General features: G+C 35.5%; 2 protein-coding genes across 5 annotated transcripts; both read left to right on the forward strand.

Annotated features, from left to right (window-relative positions):
- Positions 1–4896, forward strand: LOC124846622 (nuclear poly(A) polymerase 4-like). Of its 4 annotated transcripts, none has more exons than XM_047323907.2 (12): positions 1–502; positions 593–670; positions 1082–1189; positions 1436–1498; positions 1582–1743; positions 1873–1986; positions 2096–2158; positions 2276–2605; positions 2720–2884; positions 3003–3773; positions 4188–4264; positions 4361–4896. In XM_047323907.2, the coding sequence occupies exons 1-12, from the start codon at positions 389–391 to the stop codon at positions 4386–4388; spliced, it is 2073 nt and encodes a 690-aa protein (XP_047179863.1). In that variant the 5' UTR covers positions 1–388; the 3' UTR covers positions 4389–4896. The 4 variants fall into 4 exon arrangements, with proteins under 4 accessions (XP_047179863.1, XP_047179865.1, XP_047179862.1 ...); XM_047323909.2 differs by having other exon boundaries at positions 3003–3761; XM_047323906.2 differs by having other exon boundaries at positions 4188–4896.
- Positions 4897–5717: 821 nt separating this feature from the next.
- Positions 5718–14223, forward strand: LOC124846631 (hexokinase-1-like). The gene is made up of 9 exons (XM_047323922.2): positions 5718–6073; positions 6574–6724; positions 6863–7045; positions 7526–7600; positions 7757–7912; positions 8037–8135; positions 8214–8344; positions 12983–13064; positions 13595–14223. Exons 1-9 carry the CDS (start codon positions 5739–5741, stop codon positions 13922–13924), a joined length of 1542 nt encoding a protein of 513 aa, XP_047179878.1. The 5' UTR covers positions 5718–5738; the 3' UTR covers positions 13925–14223.
- Positions 14224–14631: the final 408 nt, after the last annotated feature.

Genomic DNA, 14631 nt, shown 5'->3' on the forward strand with positions numbered 1-14631 from the left:
AAAATCACAAAATTGCAAACCCCACCATTGCATTCATCGCGCTTTCTCTTCGCCGCTCCCTTCCAAAGCTCTCTTTCTTCCAACCTTCCTCTGCAATCCCTTCCAAACCTTTCAGATCTCCCCTTTCTTTTCATCCTTTTTGGTTTTACGATCCAGGGCTTTTAATTTTTTCCTATTCCTTGCACTTTTACCTTTTTTTTTTCTCCTTTCTTCTTATAGGGATTGATTTCTCGTTAGATTTTCAATCGTGGGTTCCGTCTGAACGTTCGATACGATCCTTTTTTTTTTTTTTAAATTGTTTTCCGGGTATCAGTTTTTTCTCAGGAAAAGAATAGGAAGAATATAGAAATATTTCATTTTTTCTTGCGGGTATTTTGGTGTTGAGATCATGGGGAGTTCTGAAGGGGTGGGAACATCGTCGAAGCAATATGGTATCACGAAACCCATTTCGATGGCTGGACCAACGGTTTATGATTTGCACAGAACTCTCGAGTTAGAAAAGGTTGGTTTTTTATTTTTTGTAATACGATATTGTTTCTTTTGAGTGATTGTTGATGTGCTTATCTGAGAAATTCTTTGCTATGTGTACAAGTTTCTCGCTATTTCGGGACTTTATGAGAACAATGAGGAAGCTGCTAAGAGAGAGGAGGTTCTTTACCGACTTGGACAGGTAACGGGATATATATAGATGTGAGATACTTATACGTATTAATGCTGATGCTAAAGTAGCAGTTATAGGGGAAAGTGAGGAACTTTTTGTTTGATAATGGGGGTTTATTTCTTTTATCTGGAGTTTAGTCTAATTGAGTAGTTGATTTATGCTTATTATTGTTTATCAGAATTGTTCTGGGAGTTTATTTAGTGATTGATGAGAGAGATTTTTAATAATTTATTATGCTGATATTAATCATTATAGTTTGAATTGCGGTTGATAATAATAACAATGATAATAAAGAAGAAGAATAATAATATAATAGTATCTTATTGTCCGTTACTATCACTTTGTACAGAACTATTTAATGCAGGATGCAAAACCTTCAGAGTTAACCATTTATGTTTTAATTTGTTTTCTTTATTTCAGATAGTAAAACATTGGGTGAAGCAACTCACTCGCCTAAAGGGATACACTGATCAAATGGTGGAAGATGCAAATGCTATCATTATGACTTTTGGTTCTTATCGCCTTGGTGTGAGTATCTTACCTCCTTGCTTGACATGCACACCTTCATGACTTGGTTATTGTTGTAGAATCAGGCAAACATGTTTTGGATCTGTTTACTCTGCTTGGGAATGTTATAATTTTACAGTTACTAGATTGTATTGATTTTTGCTTTTGAAAAATGTTTTATTTTGTCAAGCTTTGCATGCAATTTGCTGTACCTATTTTGCATTTGTGGATTAGTTGATCCCGATTTCATCGAGTTTAATGATGCAGGTTCATGGTCCTGGGGCTGACTTAGACACAATATGCATTGGACCTTCCTACGTGAATCGCGAGGTAGAAATGTGAATGCAAATATTTTTTGTTTGTGTGCTCCATCAAAATTATTTTTGTCTGATTTTTCATGTTTTCATCATCAGGAGGATTTTTTCTACACATTGCATGATATCCTAGCCAACATGGAGGAGGTCTCTGAATTGCAACCAATTCCGGATGCTCATGTACCAGTTATGAAATTCAAGTTTGATGGAATATCAATCGATCTCCTTTATGCCAGTATTTCTCGCTTGATTGTACCTGAAGTAAGACAAATAATTTTATTTTGTACTAATTTCTCAAACAAAAGCAAATGTTTATTTTTCCAGATCTAGTTCTGTATCATTTTGATTTTTGTCATTTTTGAACTTTGTCTTTTATTAATAAATCAACAGGACTTGGTTATATCTGATATCACTCTTCTACACAATGTTGACGAGCCTACTGTGCGAAGTTTAAATGGCTGCAGAGTTGCAGATCAAATTCTAAAGCTTGTTCCGAATATTGAGGTGTTTCTTTAGACTGTTGTTTGTCTTACACTTTGCTACGTCTTCCATTTAATATTATTTATTGAGTCCCTAATACTTTTAATATATTTACAATTTGTATGTCTTATAGCACTTTCGTACAACACTTCGTTGCTTGAAATTTTGGGCCAAAAGACGAGGGATTTATTCCAATGTGAGAGATATTTTAAAATTTCCCCTTCTTTACTATTCATGCGAATGTTTGTTTATTGTGAGTGGCCACTTATATAGTTATTGGCTAATTTATTTGTGCTTTTTAATGTTTTTTCAGGTGACAGGTTTTCTTGGTGGTGTTAACTTGGCACTTCTTGTAGCTCGAGTGTGCCAGCTGTATCCAAATGCTGTTCCAAGTATGCTTGTTTCTCGATTCTTTAGGGTATATACACAGTGGGGGTGGCCAACTCCTGTCATGTTATGTCCAATAGAGGAAAATCAACTTGGTTTTTCCTTTTGGCATCCTCGTAAAAATCCTCGTGATCGATCCCATCTCATGCCAATTATTACTCCTGTCTATCCCTGTATGAATTCTAGTTATAATGTTTCTACAAGCACACTTCGTGTTATGATGGAACAATTCCAATTTGGCAACAAGATATGTGGGGTAATCACTATTCTTCTTTGTTAAGTTTGATAGAAATAATTTGGACATAGATATTTATTTGTTGTTGGTAATTGGTAATTGATTCCTTTGTTTTTGTCAAAAAATAAAAATCAGGATGTAGAATTAAACAAAGGTTGTTGGGAGGATCTGTTTGAACCATACAGTTTTTTTGAAAGTTATACAAACTACTTGCAAGTTGACGTAGTTGCTGCTGATGTTGATGACTTACGCAATTGGAAAGGTTGGGTGGGATCACGCCTTCGGCAGTTGACCTTGATGGTATTTTCATTTGTTTTATCTTTGTGAAACCAAGACATTTAAATTGACACATTAGAATTAATGTAGTTCACACATTTACTTAAGTGTGTCATTTGATTAATTTGATTCCTGTTTGCAGATTGAGCGTGACACTTTTGGGAAGTTGCAGTGCCATCCCTATCATCATGAGTATATGGACACCTCAAGGCAGAGTGCACATTGTGCTTTCTTTGTGGGTTTACAGAGGAAGAAGGGAGAAGTAGTTCAAGAAGGCCAGCAATTTGATATACGAGGAACAATTGATGAATTTTTGCATGCAGTCAATATGTACATGTTCTGGAAACCAGAGATGGAGATTTTTGTTTCTCATGTTCGGAGAAGGCAAATTCCGTGCTATGTGTTTCCTGATGGTCACAAAAGATTGCGATCATCAAGGCCAACCTCAACACGTGAGAATTATAAATCATTTCCTAAAAATGAGGTTTCTGGGACTGAACATGTTGAGAGAATTCGTAAGAGGAAGAACAATGATGGGTTGGGTGTGAGGGAGGATGCAACACTGAAAAAGCAATGTAGTAGTATTCCTGAAGGTAGAGGGGCAAGTAGCAGTGCGTCTGATAGTCAACTGTTGTCAAGCAGTGAGCAAGAGTTGGGTAGAACGGAGTCTCCTGAACCTGCCTCTAATTCTAGTGGATTTACTTCCGTTACAAGTGATAGTGGTTCTTCTGAAGATATTGGAGCCGTATCTATGGCAGGTTGTGCTGAAGATAACACCAGGGGTGTTGATATGATGACCAACAATGGCAGGTTTGAGAGTAGTACTTACGAGAACGGTTCTGGCACACTGGTGAAGAACAGATTGACAAGTTCTGAGGGAGTATTTCCACACGAGCTACAGGTGCAGTTGCAGGTTTTGACTTTCAATTCCTTCCCGCACATTTCCTTACTCTGTAACTCTTTTTTATTACCATCTTGATATAATCTCTTGTCTGGCTAGTAGTGAAGTACTTTTAGCCATTTAATCATTCTTTCTTTCCTTATCATACTGTAACTGTGTAGAGATTGTAATGCGAAGTGCACTGTTGTGCAAGACCTTCCCTGAATCTGTAAGGCCAAAATGATTACATGGCTTATGGGTGATGCATAATTTGGATTGAAACGTTAGATAGGATGGATAATATAGGGGGTGCAAACGTGTGCACATTTACAAAATTTTGCATATCTACAATTATATTTTTTCAATTAAAACTTTCTTTTTAGATTATTCTGAACAATGACGTATACTGACCAATTAACCATTTTTCTTTGCGGGGTTTTTATGTAGCAAAATGCAATGTTAGGGATGGTTCTTGATTCTACAGGAAACGTTCATTCAGAGGTGGTGCAAGAACCAGTAATAAGGCATGCTCTCATGTTTAATAATAACTGTTTTTAGAGCTTGACTACTTGTGTTTTGTCTTTATGTTGTCTTTTTTGCTTCTTTGGTGTATATAACAGGAGACTGGGTGTGGCATCTGCAGTGTGAAGGATGAGTAACAATGTGTAAGATTGGACACTTATGCAGTGGAGAAATCAAGGGGAGCCAGTAGTTTGGGTAAGTAGTAATTTAAATGGCTGGCTTTCATTTCTCTAATTTTTTCAGGCTTGCTTGGCCATTCAAGCTTGCAAATTTGCAACTGATCACATCAAGCCGAAGAGCTGGAGCTGGGATTTGTCAGTCGCCACTTGTACAGTTGCATTTTTTATGCCGTTTGACTCGGCTAACCTACACTATATCTTGTTTAGGATCCTCCTAAACTTTTAGGGCATATTCAAAATGTGCTGTACTAGGCCTTTGTTGACCCTTTTGGGTTTTCTTTTTCTTTTTGATCTGGTTTTTTATAGAGGTAGGGAGAGAGCAAGGGCGAGGGTGGGAATTTTGGGTTATCTAGTGTTTTCTAGCAGAGGCTACTTTATTATACTGATATTCTTGGTTACTATCTTCCAGAGTTTTAGTATATAAACTTAACACTGTACGGCAACTGCCATCTCAATCTTCTGCTTTCGTGTTTCTTCCTCCTCTAACAATCATTATTAATATTTATTCTACCAATGTCGTGATTTGATATCGAGAAACAAATTAATTATTAAGAATTAATAACTAAGTAATGAATTTGTAATTTATTGAACACGATTATTTGTTAATAAGCTTTTTGTGGTTTCCCGTACTTGACAATTTTAGATATTTTTAAAGATTATTTTTATAGTAACTAAATTTAATCTATTCTTAACAGGCCAGTTAATATCTACTTTGGGACTCAATTCACCAGAAAATCATCGTTAATGAATGGAAAAACCCTGCGGAGTTATAAATACTATTCGTCTCTATTATTAATTTTTCAAAACTACTACAATCGGAAAAATGATTATGGAGCATCGGTGAAGCAGTGTTCGAGGAAAAGATCAGCTGGTACCACGAGGGATATATCAATTTTTTTTAGTATATTTGTAAAAAGAATTTGTAAAAAGTTTGTGAACAATTCTGTGAATTTTACCAAAGTTTAAATATAAATACGATGAAATTTCATTTTCAGCGTTATTGTAATTGGCACAGCGTTATTTCTTTGTGGAGAAGTTGGTTGGATTTTGTCGCTTTGTTGTTCCAATTTTGCGTATCTTTGCTTTCGCCATCATCCTCGTACACACGTCACGATAACGCAATTTTTTTTAAAACTGAGTTGAGCATTACACAGAAACAACTATTCAGTCACTCTGTTTATTTATTTCCAATTAAAGAGTGACTTAAGCTTTAACTAAAATTGATTAAATTCGTTATTCGTTTTCCTAATTAGCCGCACTGGTCAATAGTATATGTATATTTCCGCTTTCTATTTTTATGCAAGAGCATGATACCAAGGGAAACACTTGGTTGCGCGTCAGAGCCCATCGTCAAAGCAAAATGAGGAAGGTGGTGCTGTGTGCCACGGTGATCGGAGCCGCCACGGCGTGCGCCGTGGGTGCGGTGGCGGTGCAGAGGTACGTCAGGAAATGCCGACGGTGGGGAAGAGCCATGGAAATATTGCAGGAATTAGAGGAGAAGTGTGCGACGCCGACGTGGAAGCTGAAGCGCATTGCGGATGCCATGAATGTGGAGATGCACGCCGGCCTTGCTTCCGAAGGTGGTAGCAAGCTCAAGATGCTCATCACCTACGTTGATAAGCTCCCAACTGGGTATTATTCCATTATTTTCTTCATCCAATCTACGATCTTATTCAATCTCTTTATCATCCTCCTTTCGATCAGTCTAAACCAGTTTCCTTCTTCACGTTTCTTCGCTTTAGTTACCTCCATACACGAATCTACTGGTACGAAAATGTTTATAGTAATATTATCTAGCTGTTGTTGAAATGGTAGATTTGTTATTGTAATGTCTACAAAAGGAAGTTGTGCATTACATCGCCAATGATGTGCATTAAATGAGTGCTAGGAAGCAATGAGCATACTGACTCTGACCTTTCTTTGCTGTAACACGACTGAAAAATGCAGTGAATTGTGAAGTGACAATGACGCTGGTGAATAAGGTGTAATTGGTTTTCCATAGCCATGTTTAATATCCGTGAATTCATATTTATGAGATTCTTGCGAAAGAGAAGTTAGTGACTGTACATACTTCTACTGCTAAAGTGTTATCATGCTGTTGGTTTGTTCTTATGCATCCCTTCCCTTTCTAGGAATGAGGAAGGACTATATTATGCCGTGGATCTTGGAGGGACTAATTTTCGGGTGCTACGTGTGCAATTGGGAGGCAAGGAAGGAGGTATCGTTAGTCAAGAATTTACTGAGGTGTCAATTCCTCCCGATTTGATGGTTGGAACATCGACTGTAAGTTCTTTTTTTCTCCCGTCAATTTGAAAATCTTCTTCTTTGCCTACCACCTGTTTTGTTTATTTTCGCAACAGTTGCTGCTCTTTGTGCAAATCATATATGAAACAAGACCAATCTAAATAAATTGTGATCCAGGCACTCTTTGACTATATTGCAGCAGAAGTTGGAAAATTTGTTGCCCAAGAGAGTGAAGATTTTAAAGTTCCTCCAGGTAGACAGAGAGAGATAGGTTTTACCTTTTCCTTTCCTGTCATGCAAACGTTAATTGCTTCTGGGAACCTTATCAAGTGGACAAAAGGCTTCAACATAGAGGACGCTGTAAATCCCGTTTCCTGATTGCTTTGATGCCTTCTCCATTCTTTCAGATTGAATATCTCCTTGTCTGTTGATTATAGCACTTCAGAGATATAACTTTTTCATGATTTATTCGTACGTATAATTGAATCACAATGTATATTATAATACAGTGTTATCTCATCTTACTGCATTAAACAACATAATGAGGGCAAGTTCATTGTTCATATTGTTCATTGTATATTTTAGATGTTCTATCAAAACTTGTTAACAGGATTCCCTATATATCTTCTGGTGTTTTCAGACAGTGTACAAGAATTTCCCTAAATTCGTTAATGTGGAAGTAGTTTAAAGTTCGGAAAGTCATTAAGAGTTTTAAGTTTTATCTATTAACCAGTTAATACTGCTGAAACTAACAACTCTGGAGAATGAAGGGTTTTAAACTCCAGAAACTTACTACTTCTTTCACCATTTTTGTACTTAGTTTGGTTGTTCTTTGAATAGGTTGGTAAAGATGTGGTGGAAGAACTAATGAAAGGCATTCGGAAACGAGGTCTTGATATGCGTGTAAATGCTCTGGTAATTGATGGTTTTACCTCTTGCAATCTGCATAACAATAGTTAAATCACAAGACTTTAATTTAAATATATTTGGTCTTTTATTGATCTTAAGGAAAATGGTTTTTCAAGGTACTACTATCTCCGTACTTACGTATGGAGTATATATCTATGCTAGGTCAATGATACAGTTGGAACATTAGCAGGAGGTCGATATACACACAAAAATGTCATTGCTGCTATTATTTTAGGAACTGGAACAAATGCTGCATATGTAGAGCGTGTTCAAGCAATACCAAAATGGCATGGTCCTTTGCCAGATTCTGGAGAGATGGTGAGCAGTTCCTGTCATTGTTTCATTTGGTAGAGTGTATATATAGTCTTAACAATGGTTGCATATGATTTGATATGAATGAGATTAATATGGAATCTTGTCTGGCATGTGAGATGACTCTTAGGTTATCAACATGGAGTGGGGAAACTTTAGGTCATCATACCTTCCATTAACTGAGTATGATCATGCCTTAGATGCTGAGAGTTTAAACCCTGGTGAACAGGTTAGTTTGTGCTACTTCTAAGTTCAATCTTTCTCTTAGAAAACGAGGTTATATAATTTTTTTTCAATCACACCTCAGATTTTTGAGAAGATAATTTCTGGCATGTACTTGGGAGAAATTGTTCGTAAAGTACTATGCAAAATGGCCGAAGAAGCTTCACTTTTTGGTGACAATGTTCCCCCAAAACTAAAAGATCCGTTCATATTCAGGTATAATGTCAGGTTTCTGTTTGGCCAATCTATCAATGTTATTTTGTCTCTATCATGTTATCAACCTGATTTTATGATTAAGATAACGTTGGTGTTTGAATTTTGTGTTACACTTAATTAAACTGTTATATACATTAAAGGTTTAATGAAGAGTATGTTTGTGTTGCAATAGTTTAAGGAGTTCCTTTCCATAATACATATGTTGTGTTAGAATAATTTTTAAAGAAATGAAAGGTTTAGAGCTGTTAGAAGCTGAGTGGATGTGAGATCATAAATATGGTTATTACCACAACAATCAATTAGCGAGTTAATCGGAAAGTCATGCAATGGCCATAGATTATTATTCCGTTATTATAAATAAAGTATATGAATGAATCTTTTGTAAAAAAACAACGCATGGAATTGGATTCAATCAATTCTACGTTTAGTTCTCAAATTTCATTTCTTGAAAAATTGTTTCCACTAAAAATGTTTGTATAAAACAAGACAACAATTATAAACAACACAAACTAATCAACTTTTGATTTAGTCAGGAATCACAAATAAGAGGATATAAAGCTTTTATCCATTCTTGATCAAGAGAATATATATTTTATATTGCAAATATATAATGAAATAACACTAATCAAAATCAACAATAAAAAAGAAAGGATTTATCGATCACAATAGAAATACATAATTAAACATTCAGTTTTGAAACCACTTTAGAAAACTTATAATTTTCTTTGATGACAAAAGTTATTTTAAAGATTGAGAATGAATCTTTATGTATAAGTTTTGAAAATATTGATTTAAAACAATTTATAACACATTTAATCAATTAAATCAAAATGTCAATAAAATATCTTAACAAAAGTTTAAAAAATAGTTACGAGTAACATCCAAAAAATACAGTGTAAAATCTTATAATAGAATGATTACATATAATAATATTACAGCTCAGTTCTTACAAAAAATAGGACGTACAGTTAAGGCCGAACGACCTTACAAAAAGACTAAAAAATTAAAAAACCGAACGTCATAAATAATTCTGACCGAACAGTTTACAAAAGCCTATACCGAACGGTCAAAACAAAAGCAAAGGGAAAAGGTGATCGAGCGTTCACCTTACTATCAGACTACTATTGACCGAACGATTCTACTGTTCGGTCTTAACTTCTAACTCTACTAAGTTATCTTCCTCCAGCGCCTCTTCCAATGCTTCTTCCAGTAACTCTTCTCCTTCTGCTCCCATCCACAGGGTGATCATCGTAATGACAAAGGCGAACGAACGGGAATACATGACAAGACAGGAAATAGGGCAAGCTTATATAATTTAGTTCATGTATAAACATACATTTCACACAATCAACCAAACAAGATAAATTCATCATTCGTTCATACAAAGCCTAATACTAGACTCACTGTCCGGACTGTATCAAATCTGTGTAGCTACGACGTTCGTGCACCCGGGTGATGTAGTAACTGGGATACCCTCAACCGCTGCCACCCGAGGTTAGTTCTATCTGTCCAAATTAACCATAAGGACTAGGACCTCCTGCCGTTCCCACACATGACCTACCCTCCTCTACGTGAGGACGAATACTCACGGAACATCAGGATGAACCGCTAGCTTAGCATGCCCACATTCATACTTTACCAATTTCAATATTCATTCATGAGTCATTCCTCCCTGGAACGCTCGTCCATAATCCAAAACATTTCATCCATATCATATTCTCTTCATCTTTCATTATCAATCATCTCAATTTCATCTTTCATTATCAATCATCTCAATTTCATCTTTCATTATCAATCATCTCAATTTCATCTTTCATTATCAATCATCTCAATTTCATCTTTCATTATCAATCATCTCAATTTCATCTTTCATTATCAATCATCTCAATTTCATCTTTCATTATCAATCATCTCAATTTCATCTTTCATTATCAATCATCTCAATTTCATCTTTCATTATCAATCATTTCAATTTTATCTTTGTACAAAAATTATTAAGGACAACAGATACCGAACGTTCAATCCTAACTCAGAACGAGAATGAACACTTGGAACGAGACAGAGAGGTCTCCAGTTCCAGAATAAATTTTAACCGAGAGGATTACTGTCGGGTTGAGAAAGAAACCGAGTACAACTATATATCACAAGAACGACTAGAACGAACGTTACTTACAAAGTGAGCCAATTAAATGAACTGACTCTTGAGAGCTCAAATCGAACACCTCAAAGACCATGCCAAGTGCTAAGACTCTAGGCTGAAACCAATGAATACGGACACTTCAAAGAATAATACTTAGAAGAATTCACATGATTAAACCGTACGCTTATAAATACTTAACTTATTTGAATTTACATCCAGAAATCTGAATCCCAGTCAATGACCGAGCACGGTAGAGAGAAAACTCTATTGAAGTTGGACGAACGCTATTTTCATCAAGATAGATTATAAAAGAAACGAGTACAAGCGTTTGGTGTAAGACCGAGCACTACTCAGTACGAGCGCTTGGTGTAAGACCGAACACTACTCAGTGCGAATGCTTGGTGTAAGATCGAGCACCACTAAACTTATATTAAAAGGTTTGATAATTATAATAAGATACCAATTTGGAGTAGTGTTTAAGAACAAACGAAAATATACAAATACATAGACATATATACTTAAGTTTATAACCGAACGCCAAGAACCAACTATGCTTTGCCGAATGCTCATGCACAGTATTTCGAAACAAAGACACTTGTCCTCAACTAGGATTCTTCCCAAATGAAAGAATCCAATTCTAACCAAGTTTACTAGAAAAATCGAACGGTCAAAGACCGTTCAGTTACGAACGTACACTCTCATAGGAGAATTTCATACTTAAAAATCATTTATCTCAATTCAAATTCTTAACATTTATCTACATAAGTTCATACAACCATATCATAGAAATTTTCATACTTCATACAATCCAAACATAGCAACCATCATATTAATTCCGTCAATTCAAAGAACGTTCATGCAATTCAAACAACATACAAATTAAATCATATAAGCTTCCCTTACCTCTGAGCGTGACCGAACGTTCCCAGAGGCAAAATTAAGGTTCGCCCTACTACAAGTTCTTCTACCCTCAACGCTCAACAATTCTTCAAACTAAACCAACAACAAACCAACATGGTTCAGAACGAGACTATGAACTCATGCAACCAGAACTTGGTTTGCATATGTCAGAGAATGAACGACTAAAGGAGAAGAAGAACTTATCAGTTCAGAACTCGAAACCGATCGGTTCAAACTGAAGCTCTTGACGCCGGAAGTGCTTCTACTGTGTCTGAACGGAGATCATAGAAGAGAAAGGGTGAGATTTCTTAGAGAGAAGGGAGAGTTTTTAGAGAGATCGAGGAGAAAATGGATCACAGATTTGGAGAAGAAGGTTGCATGCAGAGGGAGTGGCGTGAGTTTTGAAAAAAACTGAGTTTTGCTACCACGTCAAGGACGAACGACCTCTCCTCTGCCCACACCTGTCTCCCACTATCTGATTTCAGAATCCTCTTTGCTTGACACCTGGCGTCCGTTCAGAGAGATTTTGGGTGCGTTTTAAATGGTTCTGACAAACCTCTTTATATTATAATCGATTATCACGTGTTAATCGATTAAACATATTCTTCATTAATTCCAATTATAAAATATTCTAATCAATTATAATTATGAGACTTTAAAAACACTTAAAAAATTTTCTAATTTAATCTATTCCAATAATTTATTATCATAGAATCCTCTCATAAACAATTTAATCAAATAGATCGATTAAAAATTCTGTAAAACATTTTATGTTTGAATTTAATTATGTAAAACCATTTTCTTTTTAATTTCTTTTAAGGAAAAACATTCTATGTTTGAATTTAACTATGTAAAATAATTTTCTTTTAAGAAAAAACATTCGAGGTTCGAATTTAACTTTGTAAAACCATTTTCTTTTAATTTGTTTTAAGGAACGTTGTGTACTAAATCATAAAGTCTTTATGAATATCTTGTGTAAAGAACACAAACAAAATTCAAAGAAAGGAAAACTCTAAGACACTTTTTTACCTTCAACCTCTTCAATTATCATCAAAACATCTTCATCTTTTGAAACTCTTCTTCAAGTTCAACAAGGTATTGTTACAACAAGATATCTCTCTTTTCCTTTTATTGGTTAAATTGCTACGATATTCTAACCATGCTTGCCCTTTAAGTTAACTGGTAGACAAGATAGAAGATTATGAAAACTTTGGAGCATTCACCAAATCGTCCATCAGAGATACTTAGGAGTAGTTGGATTTTACTTTGTTTTTCTTTTTCAGTAGTTTATGAAACAACAGTGAAAAAGACTTTATATTTTCTGCTTTCACTATTTTCTACTTCAAAAGAAAAGTATGTTTAAAATAGTGAATGTTTAAAAAAGTATGTTTAAAATAGTGAATGTTTAAAAAAGTATGTTTAAAATAGACTTTTTACCTCGCCTGAATATGCCTCGGTTCAGAAACCGCGGGTTATAAACAAAAATAACCGGTGCTGTTTTCCCTGAGTGTACTAGTGTGACCTCCTTGTGTTGTGCTGCTTATAATTACTGGTATTGGGCAAATATTGTCTCATGAACTTCAACACTGAATGTGCAGGACACCTGACATGTCTGCAATGCATCATGATTCCTCTGCTGATCTCAACGTGGTTGGAAGCAAACTAAAGAACATTTTCGAGGTATATAAAATCCTGTTCTGTTTGGATTAAGATTTTCCAGCAAGCTTTTCACAGCTTCTTTATGTACTTAAAAGTTATAACAGTTATAACGTATCTGATACAACGATACATTATTTTATAGATTCAATATGTGTAAGATACATACCAGTATATATAAATTCATAAGACATGATAGATATATGATTACAAGTCTGCTATTTCAAGAACATACTTTATTCTTATTCATTAAAGACAATTTACCTATGTTTTTACCATCCACATGCTTCTATGCTATCACCTAGATCTTTTAAAAATCAAAGTTATGCGATAAGAAATAGACTTTTAAGTCTAACTCAACTCCACAAAATCAGTTTGTAAGGTGAGATTTACATTTACTTGTATACTTTAAATTTACTTTATCTTTAATCGATGTAAGAAACGGACTGGATTTATTTCTGCAACGCATATAAGTATTACACAATGCAGCTATGATTCATGTTCAGATTTGGTACTATTTTTAGCTTAACTTTGTTGTCTGACTTGTAAATCAGATATCTGATAGCTCCCTAGAAGTGAGGAAGGTGGTTGTGGAGATCTGCAATATTGTTGCTACCCGTGGTGCTCGTCTTGCTGCTGCTGGGATCTTAGGTATCTTGAAGAAGATGGGAAAAGACAGTACTATGAGTGATGTTAAGGGTGAGAAGAATGTGATAGCCATGGATGGTGGATTGTATGAGCACTACACTGAGTATAGCAAGTGCCTAGAGAATACCCTTAAAGAATTGGTTGGTGAAGATGCCTCAGAAAGTCTCATCATTGAGCTTTCCAAAGATGGTTCAGGAATTGGTGCTGCCCTACTTGCAGCCTCACTGTCCCAGTGACTTGATGCTTTACAATAATGAACAGCATCATGATATTGGGGTTTTTATCATTTATCGTCCATTTATGGCCACCGTAGCAGTTTTGGGAGTTGGGAGGGTTGACTTTCTCAGCCTCTAATTTAATCCAATCTTTGCCACATTTACTCCTCACCATTGGTTTAAGCTTGTGTGTTCAATTCTTTCAGCAGGATTCTGCATTTTTTTCTCTTGCCTTGTTAACCCTCAACACCATATTTCATCTCTTTCTTTTCAAGTGTCAATGTTTTTTAATAGCTTTGTATTGTATCTGTTTACCAATAAGCTCCTTCTGCACCATTGTTTTAGAATTCATATTTCAAAGTTTACTTCCATCTTTTTCTCTACAAAGTTGATGATAAGTAAGTAATAATCAATTTGAATACCAACAAATAATTGCTAACAAGTAAATTTGAATAACTAGATTAATTAAATTTAGTAACTCTAGTTTTAAGACCATTTTATATACATAAAAAATATCATTCACTAGTGCAGAAAGGGCTTTAGACGTATGTTCTTTTGGCTTTTTGACGTCCGACCTGGACCCGACGTCTTTGTGGGTGACGTTAGTTAGACGTCCGGCCTGACACAACGGACGACTATATAGACGTCCGGCCTGACACAACGGACGTCTATATAGACGTCCGTTGAAGCCACCCCGGACGTCTATATGCCTGAACGGGTTGTTTAGG

The sequence above is a fragment of the Vigna umbellata genome, chromosome 11, assembly GCF_029865625.1.
Source record: "Vigna umbellata cultivar VRB3 chromosome 11, Vumbellata_1.0, whole genome shotgun sequence".
Classification (NCBI taxonomy): Eukaryota; Viridiplantae; Streptophyta; class Magnoliopsida; order Fabales; family Fabaceae; genus Vigna; species Vigna umbellata.

Coding starts and splice junctions, on each gene's coding strand:
- LOC124846622 (XM_047323906.2), top strand. CDS start 389: ATGGGGAGTTCTGAAGGGGTGGGAACATCGTCGAAGCAATATGGTATC. Junction 1,190..1,435: donor TTGGTTCTTATCGCCTTGGT/GTGAGTATCTTA, acceptor TTAATGATGCAG/GTTCATGGTCCTGGGGCTGA. Junction 2,606..2,719: donor TTGGCAACAAGATATGTGGG/GTAATCACTATT, acceptor AATAAAAATCAG/GATGTAGAATTAAACAAAGG.
- LOC124846631 (XM_047323922.2), top strand. CDS start 5,739: ATGCAAGAGCATGATACCAAGGGAAACACTTGGTTGCGCGTCAGAGCC. Junction 7,913..8,036: donor TGCCAGATTCTGGAGAGATG/GTGAGCAGTTCC, acceptor GATGACTCTTAG/GTTATCAACATGGAGTGGGG. Junction 13,065..13,594: donor AACTAAAGAACATTTTCGAG/GTATATAAAATC, acceptor CTTGTAAATCAG/ATATCTGATAGCTCCCTAGA.